We start from the raw sequence: 14,062 nt of genomic DNA, 5'->3' as shown, positions 1-14,062 counted from the left end.
AAATACAACTGTTATTTATTAAACTTAAACTAAGATGGTCTAAAAATGACTTGTTAGATTTATAGGATCTACTTGGTGCATCTGAATCATAAATTATTCTATGTTTACCTGCATTTAAATAAATATTAAATGTGGAATATTATGTGGATTCATCATGTACCCATTCCGATCCGTCGGTCTCCGACAGTGCTGTGGCAAAAAGATAAGTTATTACCATTGGCTTCGCGACCTACACCTTTTGACGTCTTCAATCGTTCATTATTATGAACTATTTGAACAATTTCAACCATTTATTCAACTACCAAACGTGACTAAGAGGAGCGACTCGCCATATCTTGAATAAGTAATGTAGGGCCTACCTGGCTTTAGTCTGAGTTGATACAGATCCCTACTTACTGTATCTACTTGTTTGCCTCTTCGTCGCCCAAGTAGTACTTCCATTTAGGTTTTTATTTACGTAAGTGTTAAGGTTACGTAAATTTAAAGTATTGTACTCATTATTTACTATTTACTACTGAGCTTTTAACGATAAACATAAAACTCAATTTAACCCCTTTGTATAACCCCCACTTAAGAAACGCTAGAACATAAACATTTCCAATATGGTTGTCCACATTTAATATTAACGATATCAACTTACATACGTTCTTTTGTATCTGAAGAACTATTTCATTTATTCTAGTCAACAACACCGACTCATTTATAAATACAACCAACAAAGCAATTGACAAGTTAAAGAAATATTATATTTTATTGTTTCTTCAATCAAGAATATACAGATTTGCATAAGTCTGCAATGTTTTATCTTTTAAACAAATAATAACTCCTACAATAAGATTCTAAAGTGTACTAAAGTGTTAACTAAATGTTAAGCTCAGGTTTGTAAATCCTAGACAACGCTTTCTTGCATTTTTGGAATTTTCATTCTGATAACATATATTAGATGCCGTTGATTTGTTATTTGAAGAAAGGAAAGCAGAAGTGTTTGCTACACAACCCATCTACTGCGATCACTAACCCATCCAGCGTGTTGAACTAAAGGCCTCCTAATTGTTGGGTTTGCCAATAAACCCTCCAATTCGGAGAGGCCTTTAGTTCAGCAGTGGACTGTTAAAGGCTATTGATGATATTGTTTACAAAATGTAAACCCGACTTATCGTGTCCTCTTAAAAATGTTCCACGATGAATATCGTTTAATTACTATTAGTAATCTAATTACTACAGCAAAGACAAAATTAATTAAAACAGTTAGTCATGCCGTGCGCAGGTCAGGAGTCAACAGTACCATCATTTGATCGTACCTCACATCTGCACTGAGAAGGGATACAGAGTAGTGTAGCCAGAGCACTTTTAGTTTAATTAAAACCTTTAGCTAAAATTCTAATCGTATTTACAACGTGTAACAGAATAATGAAATAGTATTGAAAGTTTAATATGTATATTTCATACGGAATCACCCGGTAATAATATAAAATCTAAGGGAGCATATTTATTATTCTATACAAGCGAATGTGCTTACTTGTGACAACCCTATTGAAGATAAAAGACCGGCACGCGACGCGTACCTAATAAAGTAACAGGAGTCACATGATTTTAATTTTGCATGTGATGTAAGGGCTGTATCTGATTCTTTTTCAGTACACGATTAGGTTTTCGGTTTCCCAGACAGAACATTATGTACCTCTAACACGTGTGAAATGTTATTTCAGTTTTCATTTACACGTTTGTATATAACGGAGAAGGGGCAGCACCGTCCTATGTCTACTACTATATCTACTACGATCACCAACTAGTTTGCTCAGCTGGGTGATTACGAACAAACCCCCCCGTTAAGAGAGGCCTTTAGTCCACCAGTGGACCGTTATGGACTATTGATAATTGAAAGATTCCATAGAAATGTTGTTATTATTAAGATTTCTATGATACATCTCTATCCTTACTAATATTATCAATGCGAAAGTGTGTTTGTTTTTTGTCCTTTCTTTACTTTCCTAATTTTAGCAATCAATCGACTTGATTTTTGGCAAAGAGTTAGTTGAAAGCACGGATACCAACATAGGATACTTTTTGAAAGACCAACGTTTCCATCAGGATTTAAAAAAAAAGACGAAGTAATAAACGCGGACGAAGAAAGCGGGCAACAGCTTGTACATATCTACATAAAATGAATGTTGGTTACTTTATTTTTTTTACATTTTATCTTTTTTTTTGTCTTATTTATGCAAAGTTTAGATTTAATATGAACGCACTAAAAATAAAAACAATTTACGCTCAATTAAAAGTTATAAAAATGAAACTAAATCATTAACTAATTTTCAATACTTTTATATTGAAAATTAGTTAGTAATTAGACGTGTAGGTTAATTGATCAATTTTATTATATTCAAAGTATTCATTAACCGACATAAATCATACTAACTAATTATAAAGTAATCGTCACTATTTATAATGTTCTCTCGCCTGATTTCTAATACTTAGCGATTTCAATTAAATTGCCGATTTAATAAATATTTGGTAATTACCTACCTACCACATTATAAGTTTATCGAATTTAAATATAAAGAACCGAGTTCCTTCAAATGTCATATGGCGGAAAACACCAAAATAAACACTACTGTAAAATTTTACAAAACATGTTAGTAGTCTATTGTCATTCAGGTTCTGAGTTCTGCTAAATGAGGGGAAAGAAAGATCTTGAACTTTTAATAATCTATATAAATAATACGTACAGTTCTTCATAGCGGAAAAAGATAATATATTCTTGACAATTTTTCCCTTTGCATGATTCAGTAAAATTTTCTCGTGAGAAAACAATGATTAAATCCGAACTTCTAACTACATTAATGATAAAATAAATAATACTATTATATACATAACTGAGTATTTTGGTTGATTTACATTTTTAAAGTATTAATTTTTACGGATTTTTGATCCAAGAGTACATAAGAACACTAATAAAAATATAAAATTTTATTTATGATTAACTTGACGACTCCTGCATTTTATATCAAAAATTACAAAAAATTAAGATGCAAACTGCAGGGCTCTTGAGTTGTTGCATAAATGTCATAAATAAATCGTATTCTGATTTAGCAAATGGCTAATTTTTAGTGGAATGAAAATAAATCCTTAAGTAGTCGAATGGTTTCAGGGGATTTCCCTGCGTTGTCAAAACACAGGCATACATTTAACTGAGGTTAAAGCGATGATACAATGTTGTAGCTAGTCTGTGCCGGACAGCTGTATGATCAGTAAACGCAATAACAATTTGTATTAATTGTCGCCGACGCCGACAGGAAGACTGGATCAAACAATTGTGGACATTCATTACTTCCTAGCGAAATCAAAGCGACGATTTTGTTTGGAGAAATACAATAATAATAATAATTTATTTGCTAGAATTGTAGGTTATTTTTAAAATATTTAAAATATACTCCTACAACGACAGTGTGCAAATCTTTTCTGATTCTACGGAATAAGATTCATACTCATTCGAAAAAAGAAAAATAAAAATAAAAAATGAAATTATTTAAGGAAATAATAATTATAGTCAAACATTTCTAGTAAAATTTTAGATCAAATTGTCATTTGAATATTCGTTAACACTGTAGTAAGTTTTATCGTTAAGTATTGTGAAAATAAAATCTCCTAAAGAAAATTTTTTTTTTGCTTACTTAAGGGTGGTTAAAATCGTTGATAGCAGGTAGAGACTTTGAAGGCGTGGGGACTCTTTTTTGGGAACAAAAAGAGTTGGGCCATTCAAAATTCAATTTATCAAGATTATTGTTTGAAAAAAATGTACTTAAAAAAATGCAAATAGCGTTGCTGAAATCTAATTCGGTCCCCTTACGATCTCTTATCTATGTATTTTAAGAGCATTTTGCAGAAATGTATGTGCAATAAAGAGTTCAATGAAACAAAGGAATAAAGTGAAACATAGAAGACACCATAGCCACACATCCGTAGATAATCTGATCTGTGTTGATGCATCCCCGATGATTTAACGTTCCGGAACGCGCGCGTGGAAACCGATTATGAGTTAAACCTAAACTGCCGTACCCCTAAATGGTTAGCCCGCTTAGACTGCATCATCATTTACCACCTGGTTACATAGCAGTCAAGGGCTAACCTGTAGTGGAATTAAAAAGAACGCACATAATACTAATGTCACACTTGGAGGACCTCATAATATAACACATCCGTAGATAATCTAAACCATGTTAATGAATCCCCAGATAAAAGAGATTATATTTGTCTATCTACACATATAAACCAAATTAAGGCATCTGTTTGTTATGTCAAAATAACAGCTATTTACTTAAGGCTTGATTACCACGTATTAAGTCGTCAAATCGGTAACTAAATTTAAAATTAATATCATAATATAGCGACTTATTTTTAAGTAAGTGTTCAACGCGCATATATAGTATTTACTTATGGCAAAAGAACTATTTTTAAAGTGGTTGTCTGTCTGTGTATTTGGTCCTGATAATTTGCCAAATGGCTGGATCTATTTTGACAAGACTTTCACAAACTGTAAGAGAATTAACATAGGCTACTTTTTGTTTCGAAAGTCCAACCCTCAAAGGTTGAAACGAGGGTTGTAGAATTTTATTAAAATCCTATGATTTGGAACTCAGTATTAAAATATGAATGATTTTAAATAGATTTCCTACAGAAATATATTTAAACAAGAAAGTAGTACGTATGATTTAAAAAAAATTACGTTTAAATGTTAGTTGTACCCGGACAAAATTGCGGGTAAACGCTAGTCGCTCATAAAGTCGTTCGTCGCGTCGACACAATAGAGCCCAGGAGGGCACAATCAGACCGTGGTCGCCTTGAGCACGGCCATTGTGACTACTGGAACGTGATCTATTATTGTGATATTATCAAACAACTTTTTTACTAACAGTTATCTTAACTCTTAACTTCCTGTCCTTCCTTCCTTGTCATAGTTTTAACTTTTAGGTTTAACTAGCTAGCAGATCACGAGGTCCTGAGTTTGATTCCCAGGACATGTAGATGAATAATAATATACAATTGATGAATGTAAAAGAGCAACTGTGGAGTTTCTTGCCGGCTTCTTCTCGGTAGAATCTGCCTTCCGAACCGGTGGTAGAGTCACTAAACACAGACAGACTTGACGTTTAGAGTGCTTATATTAGGCCTACTTGAAATAAATGAATTTTGAATTTTTGAATAGTATTGGGTGTCTATAAAAAAAATCCTTTTAAGGGAGTATGGAGCTTGGCTGTGATTCAACCCGTGTCTTGGATAGCACGTTAAGGTGTCGGGCCCGCCCCTTACCTCTTTTCGCGCGTAGTTATAACATCTGTCTGGAGATTGACCGAACTGACTTGTCCTAAATAAGTCAGGGAAACCTTTTGTGTTTCTATTTCACTCATTAATGAGGAGGCTCTAGTTTCGAAAATTAAAGGAACCCTAAATTTGAAGTACATTTTAAGAGTTCCTTAACCAATTAGGAACCTTAAAAAGCAATACGAAATGGCGTCGGCTGATCAGTTATCTTTTGTGACTTACTAAAAATTTGTAATTTGGTAAAAGTATACGCTGGCAATGTGCTAAAATAAATTGATTGACGGGAATAATTCGTGTCAAACCCATTTTCGGTTCAAGGATCCGATCAATAATAAATCTATCGTAGCTTAAAATATTAAATAGAATATTCACAATGAGGCTATCATTATAAACTCATTACCGGCCCACTTCATGGTCCGGAGATGAGTCTCCTCTCAGTTAACAGCGCTTCACCTGCAATTTCTAACACGAACTTTAATTTCTAAGCAACAAATTGCTACAACGAGTTTAAATTAAAATTCCGAGTACAATAACTATATAATAATAAATAAATATGCTAAGACAACAGACAAGATAGCTTGTGTTAGGGGTGCTAAGGTATGATTACCTTACCTAAATAATCATCATAACTGATGAATTTTTTTATGAAAGCAGGGTCGCTGCCCACTGCGCCAATCGGCCGTCATAATCTATATACATATATTTTAGTTTACATTTGTATAATATTATAGATAAGGCTATGGATAAAACAAATTCCAATGATCTGATAACAAGTAAACGCGAGCATCGTAACGGAAATGGGTAACAAGTTTCATTGCTCATCAACAAAGGTTATTACTCATCGACCACCGTGTCTTTAAATTGAGATCCAAAACACATTTGCGTTGTTCCATATAAGTTGTTACAAAATATTTAATCATATGAGTCTTTAAGAAATTAAACTTTAAGGTTGAAATTGGACGAAGATACATCTATGTGAATAACAAGCTGTTCGCAGCGATTTCACCCGGTTTTTTTAATAGTAGACGGACATAAGTGGAAATCATCGACTATACACAGAGCACTTGCAGGGCATGCAAGGAGCACGTCCTGTGAAAACCCTCTCATTCTGACGAGAGGGTTCATTTATTTCAGGCTTTACCCATAATCATTGAACGTTGTACAACAATTAAGCAATTTACAAATTAAATTAAGTGAAATTAAAATAAATTAATTAATTTAGTAAAATTATTATAAAATGAAAATTAATTTTCCAGCATCTGCTCATTTCGTCAATTTTAACTATAAAAGAAAACCCTATAATTCTGACGAGAGGAGTTTTTTTACCCTCTAGAGAGCACGTCTCCCCTCGCACGTGCTCTCTAGTGGGCAAGTACTCTGTGGTGGTTGATTATGATGATGAAATTATTTTGCACGCACGTTCGATTTCTTTATATTTTAGTGAAGAGCGTTAATTTAAACAAGGCGTGGTTCTTATCGCAGTGATACGGAATCAGGCCATAGGCGTTGATCTTTCTAACCCTGGCCAAAAATATGTTTCTTTTATAGTTTGATGCAATAACCTGACGGTTTGTATATACAGTACATCTATTTGCATGGGTATTATGATCAACAGCCTTTTTAATATCACGCTGCTCGGCATAGACCTTGTCACTGACGACCGATTGGTGCACTAGGCAGCGACCCTGTTTATCGAGTCAAAGGCCGTGGGTTCGATTTCCCCATCTGTAAAATGTTTGTGTAATGAACATGAATGTTTTTCAGTGTCTGGATGTTATCTGTATTTTATAAGTATATATGTATATTATACATACAAAAATTCATGAGTTACCTTAGTAGGTACCCGTAACACTAGCTACGCTTTCTTTGTGGCTAGATGGCAATGTGTGTATTGTCGTAGTATATTTATTTATTTTATTTACTAGTTGCTACTTGCTGCCCGCCACGTGATTTTTATGTGCATTTCTATGTTCTTCTCTGAGCCCTGAACTACCACTTTGCAAAAAAGCGTGCCAACCTCTTGCTCTTGCTCGGTGATATCAATCATGTCAATATCTTGCTCGGGATACAAAAACAAATGTATCCCACGGAAACCGACCTTTTTTCCGGGATGAAAAGTAGCTTTTTTGGTAATTTACTCTTAGATTATGATATTGATCACCTTGTCGATTTTCATCCAGATCCGTTCAGCCTTTCGAACGTGAGTGACAAACATGTATTCAAACTTTCGCATTTATAATACACGTATCGATATTGGAGGATGCCTTAAATCTAAAGCCATATATTTTGTTGTAATGTGGGTTTGTGAGAATTAAATATTGTAATAAATTGTTATTGATAATAATCGGTCGATCATTTCAATCAATATATCAATAAATTCTATACCCGTATCAACTACTCAAATTATAAGAGTAGTTAAATAATAAGGCTTAGAATATTGGTTGTTGGATTGAGCGGTGATACTATTTAATTTATTTTATAATAATTTTTCTAAATTAATTTATTTATTTTAATTCAAAATATATCTAATTGTATATAAATATATCTATCTCTCTAGGATACAGAAATTATCGATGTAGCTAGGTTACTGAGTCACTTTTTCGGTTTCAGAATTGAGGTAGATCATTATATTGTTTTTTTTAAGTTTTCCGCTATGACTATGTTTTTATAATAGGTGCTTATACTATTTATTATAAGAGGTGCAGGTCTGTAGAAATACAAATAAATTCTTAGTCATTCATAAAATGCCCCTTATTAATTATTGTTTTTGTATTACTAAAACCACATCAACCACTTACAATATTAATAATAATCTAAATAATGAATAGTTTGATGACTCATAAAATTAAATATTAGATAGTCATAAATATGACGTTAACAATATGGAAATGATTAATGTTTAAAAATTCCAATAATATTTTAAATAAATAAGCATGCATTTGCATGCATGCTTATTTATTATTGCTTATTTAGTACAAAATGAAAGTTTACTAATTTATACGATCCCACTTCTGATGTGGAATCATAGTCGTAATATGGGATCTGTGCACCGTGAAGCTTTCCCAATAAATGCGTGACGAAGCAATCCCTTTTTTACAATTCTTGTGACGAGGTTTATCGACATTCATCATAACACAGGATCGTCAATAGTTAAGACTAATTAAACGCTTTTAACTTTGTGTATTAAGTATAATTGTTTGGTTTACCCTGGATAACCTGGGGTCAGAGACTCCATCTCAGTAACAAAAAAATCTTGCGAGACATTGGACCGCGGTTCATTGCCTCATTCGATGACAGAAGGGCTGGCTAATTTTTTGGGCAAAGGATCACAATGGCCGCTCAGCGCTCGAATACAGCTATACAGCATTCACTGCAGTATTCATACTTGTGTTTATGTTACATTTTACTTTAGTTATAAGTTTAATTGTTATATCATCAATACAAAAAGTTTCAAGTAGACTAGTAATTGTATTGGAAGTTAAAGCATTGTCTCGCCACCCTGCTCCAAGCCTCTCGATGCAGCTCGATGGGTTTTACCTTTTTTTTACTATTCAAAATTAAGTTAATCCTTGATTGCAATCTCACATAGTGGTGGAAATTGATGATGCAGTCAAAAATGGAAGCGAGATAGCGGAATGGAAGTTATACTTAACTTATAACTACAAGTTATCGGTTTTAAACCAGCATCGTACCAAACGGTAAATCGCTCGGTGGCTCGTCTTAGTTAGTAGGATGGTAACTAGCCAGGACCGAAGCCTTCCACCAGACATGTTGGCCCCAGAAGGGTATCCAACCATGACCTCCAACACCACAACGTGTACCACTACGCAGTTGCGTGCATAGAGGGTATACACAGGGTATGCAGATGATATAAAATGAAGAAAATCTCCAGTAGGAGTTATAAAAAACTTAACAATAGGCATTGTAAGAGTTATAGAAAGCCTATCCTTAAGTTTTTTTTAACTCGTACTGGAGATTTTCTTCATTTTATATCATCTGCTTACCCAGTGCATACCCACTATGCACGACACTTCCACTACGTCACCATAACTTGTACATGAATTCTGAATGGAATTTCAACATACATATTTTTTATCATAAGTACTTACGATTTTGAATGTTTTCACCACGATAGTGGCTATCGTCTGCACGGAAACCATTATCACTGGACACCTTTACAAATCCCTTGACAGTAATTCACTTTTGGTCTATTAAAAGACCTTGTTTTATTCACTTGGGATCCGCTTCCTTTGTTTTGTGGCCGTTTTTGTTAGCAGCTAATTCGTCACTGCGTGTGTCCGTTTATCAGCACCAATGAGTTATCAGCACCTAATCTTATCTCTTCCAGCGAATTAGTAGGACAGGTTGCGTATGGTGTATTATTTTAGTATCGCCACATGCTCGTGAGTTAGTCATAGTAATAAAATTTCATCGTCATCATCACATCAACCCATTACCGGCCCACTACAGAGCACGGGTCTCCTCCCACAATGGGAAGGGGTTAAGGCAGCAGTCCACCACGATAGCACAGTGCGGATTGGTGGACTCCACACAACACCACCACCTTTGAGAACATTGTATAGAATTGTCAGGCATGCAGGTCTCCTCACGATGCTTTCCTACACCGTTAAAGCTAGTGATATTTTGATAACCTAAATCGGACATTACTAACAATGTTAGAAGTGCGAGCTGGGATTCGAACTCGGCCCCCAAAAAGTGAAGCCGAGCTTTTACCCAACGCGCTATCACCGCTTATAATAAAATGTAACCAGTGTATATTGATCTTCTAACAAGATAGACAGATAATTACTTATAATGTCAACCAATGGACGTCCACTGCTGGACATGAATCTATTGCTTGAAACGGCAAGTATTGTGAGGAGTTCCTCATTCTAGAGCCCTGACCGCCAGTTCTAGAAACCGGCGGTCAGGGCTCCAGGGTCGGGTGAAAGTGAACTACAATTTATATGGTATCGAAAAACCGCCACCTCATTGTAAAACTGTGAAATAGTAATGTCACAAGAATGCAGTCTAAGATGGTAGGGGGGTAAACCTGTTAGAGTATGACAGTTATATCAAACCCACACCACTATGGTTTCTACACGACATCGTACCGGAACGTCAAATCGGAATATAAAAAGTTAAAAATAATACAGATAGTTAAAGTCTAAATTGCATAAAATTATTTAATTAAATAAAAGTCTTGTCCCTTTTATGGATCTGGGATGAAAGAGATCCATAAAAGGGTACCTACATCAAACGTACATAAAAGCAAACAGTTATGTTTTCAATTGATACGGATACAAAAATCGTTGAACAATTTCAATGACGTTTAAGAAAATTTTTCATCATCAATGAATACCCTTTTACTTTTCACACTATAGTCTAGTCGACAAGTTAAAAATGGATGAGATACCGCTCTTAAAATTATGTGCAATAACTCATTGGATCTGGTTGAAGATGAAAAAAAAATGGCATTTCGTTTTTCGCCAATATTTCATAAGCTATTAATATTTAAGAAATTTCAACAAAAATTCTAAAAGAGGAGGCAATTTCCAATAAAAAACTTCTAACTCCCGGAACTCCTTCTCCATTTTTTATAATTTTAATTTAACGCTGAAAATACGTCGGCGCGCGACTTTTTTTAGATTGAAGATCATTCAGATCAAATAATATAAATCATTAATTGTTAATAACTTTTGCTATAACTTTATGTGCTAATACACGCTTTTGGTACATTTTTCTAGGCGTCATTCCGGATCCAATGAGCTATCGCACATAATTTTAAGAGCAGTATCTCTATGGGGTACCATTTTCAACTTGTCGACTTGACTACTACAAAAAGTATAGCAATCACAACGCAGCGTAATTTGGCGGACTTATCGTTACATAGCCTCTCTTTGAAGCAACAACTGACTTAAATATTTACCTATGAAAAATAGGTAAGTGCATATAGGTACACAATACCAGTATATATAACACTGTATTAGCACAGACGAATGCAATCAAATGTAAGTTCGATGCGAGGGAGAAATCAGCAAGGGATTCTACCCACTGTCGCAACGCTGCTGTCCAGACGTCGGCATTAACTACGAGATCAAAGCCATAAAACTACTGCATCTCTTCTATAAGCTGTGGTTTTAAAATAGTCTCCTTAGCCGGTCGGTAGGCATAAGTTATGGGCAATGTGATGAGATCAACAAATTCCTAATGAAGGTCATGTTTCAAAGCAATCGGTTCCTCTTTCATCTGCATGCGAGATATAGGTTATAAAAGAACTAAACTGTAAATATTGATTTTCAAAAAAATAACCTGCTGAAATACTTTCTTCTGGTTGCGTTGGGTCTCTTCGGATAGTAGTAACACTAAAAACGGACAGAATTGACGTATCTTAAGTTCTAGTAAAAGTTAACGATCTTGTAATACGAGTCTATTTAAACGGTGCTAACTATGATCTGGAGTCTAGACACACCTCCAATTACTTGGTCGTACAACTAATGTAGAATAGTGATTTATGACTTACTATCGAATACTAAAGATAATAGAATAACATGGAATCTCTTTGATTTTTTAAGGTTTTTGTGAAATTGTACCTGTTTCCTCAAAAACATTAAATAGTCGTAATCGTAATACTGACTTCACGATCTTTCTTGGCCGGCCCGAAGTTGACTTTGGAGACGTTCGCGCGTTAACGTTTAAGATCTAATAAAAACTAATGGCGCAGCCACTCGAGACTAACTTCAGACCGGCCAACGTTACGTAAAACATTCTGCAAAACATTCCACTATTTTAGTCTTTCATGTCATTAATTAAAGTTCAACTTTAATTCCAGGAGCTGGGTCTCGACATAACGGACGACCAAATAGCTGAACTCGAATCGGCTGTTCACGACATTGACTTTGCTTGCGCCGAGGAACACGAGAAGCAGGTCCGCCATGACGTCATGGCACACGTACACACGCTCGCCGAGCGATGCCCTCGCGCCGCACCCATCATACACCTCGGAGCCACCTCGTGCTATGTTGGCGACAATACTGACTTGATCGTCATAAGAGATGGCTTGGACTTGCTATTACCGCGATTGGCTGCCGTTATTAGCCGCCTATCTAAGTTTGCGGATGAACACAAGTGAGTATTAATGTTGTTTTTAAAGATTTCAACTATATTTGTCTAAGGCCTAATGGTCTCGACTTAGTAGCTAGGGAGTTATTGCAAGCTTGAGTAAAAAATTACTCATTTGTTTACACTGACAGGAATTATTATATGTCCATATCCAAAATGCAATCTATCCTCATGCAGAATTTCATAGTAGTTTGGTTAATCTGTTAAGTTCTGTTTCAGTTAAGGTTTTTGCTTAGTACTGCGAAACGATTCTTGGTAAAAATTTATCTCTTTGGTAAAGCTATCTCTGTGCTTAATTTCATCTACATCGGTTTATTAGTTGGACCAAATATAAGTAACTACTAAATAAACAAAGAAACACTTTTCGCATTCATAATATTAAAATACACACCCAAGACTAAAACCTGAATAATTTATTTATTTCAGATCTATACCAATCCTGGGCTTTACCCATCTGCAGCCGGCTCAGTTGACAACCGTAGGAAAGCGAGCTTCACTATGGCTTAGTGACCTTCTGATGGACGAGCGAGCTTTGTCCCGCGCGAGAAACGACCTCCGATTCCGCGGTACTAAAGGCACTACAGGAACCCAAGCTTCATTCATGCAACTATTTGATGGTGATCGTGACAAAGTTAAAGCTCTTGACAAAAGAGTCGCTGAACTTGCTGGATTCGATAAGCGATACATTGTTACTGGCCAAACATACTCCAGAAAAGTTGACATAGAGGTAGTATCAGCTATATCCAGTCTAGGAGCTACAGTGCATAAAATGTGCTCTGATATACGCATCCTTGCCTCACTTAAAGAAATAGAGGAGCCATTTGAAGCTTTTCAAATTGGTTCAAGCGCTATGCCGTATAAGAGAAACCCAATGAGATCGGAACGCTGTTGTTCTCTTGCACGCCATATGATAACACTTTACGCTAATGTTGCGAACACGCATGCTGTGCAATGGATGGAGCGTACTTTGGATGACTCAGCAAATCGCCGTATAACTCTGGCTGAGGCATTTTTAACCGCTGATGCAACTTTGTTAACCTTACTTAATATTTGCCAAGGGCTAGTGATATACCCTAAAGTAATAGCTCGTCACATTGAAGAAGAACTTCCGTTTATGGCTACAGAAAACATTATTATGGCGATGGTGCAAGCTGGTGGTGATCGCCAAATTTGTCATGAAAAAATAAGGGTACTCTCTCATGAGGCCGGCGCAGTCGTAAAACTGGAAGGAAAGAATAACGACTTTATTGACCGTGTCAAGAGTGATAAATATTTTGCACCAATTATAAACGAATTGGAGAAAATAATGGACTCAACGACATTTATTGGTAGAGCGCCTGAACAAGTAACTGAGTTCCTAGAAGGAGAAGTTGCTCCTGTTCTCAAGAAATACAATGACTCATTGGTTTTATTGGAAAAGCCAGTGTCCTTAAATATTTAAATTAACTTTCATATTTTTTATCAATTGACGATACAATGTTACTATTATTAATTGATTATTATTCCAATTATATGGATTTTTCGAGGTCAAATTTAAATAATACGACATAATTAATGAATAAATGTTTTATTTACATTATAGCGTTTTATAGAAATATAAAAATGACTCCTTAACTTC

At 35.2% G+C, this 14,062-nt stretch overlaps 2 protein-coding genes across 2 annotated transcripts in view; one reads left to right on the top strand and one right to left on the bottom strand.

The window, feature by feature from the left end:
- LOC120629135 overlaps positions 1 to 9,626 on the bottom strand; it is a 43,404-nt gene extending 33,778 nt beyond the window's left edge. The window contains 1 exon segment of the mRNA XM_039897928.1: positions 9,432 to 9,626. Coding sequence (XP_039753862.1) covers positions 9,432 to 9,482 — 51 coding nt within the window. The 5' untranslated portion in view covers positions 9,483 to 9,626.
- LOC120629134 (adenylosuccinate lyase) overlaps positions 1 to 14,020 on the top strand; it is a 50,630-nt gene extending 36,610 nt beyond the window's left edge. The window contains exons 2-3 of the mRNA XM_039897927.1: positions 12,155 to 12,450; positions 12,871 to 14,020. Of these exons, the coding sequence (XP_039753861.1) occupies positions 12,155 to 12,450; positions 12,871 to 13,885 (1,311 nt within the window). The 3' untranslated portion in view covers positions 13,886 to 14,020. The remainder of the gene's footprint in view (positions 1 to 12,154; positions 12,451 to 12,870) is intronic.
- Positions 14,021 to 14,062: the final 42 nt, after the last annotated feature.

The sequence above is a fragment of the Pararge aegeria genome, chromosome 14 (assembly GCF_905163445.1).
Source record: "Pararge aegeria chromosome 14, ilParAegt1.1, whole genome shotgun sequence".
In the NCBI taxonomy this organism is placed as follows: Eukaryota; Metazoa; Arthropoda; class Insecta; order Lepidoptera; family Nymphalidae; genus Pararge; species Pararge aegeria.
Note: the sequence above shows the minus strand (reverse complement) of the source record. Positions and strands in the feature narration are given on the sequence as shown.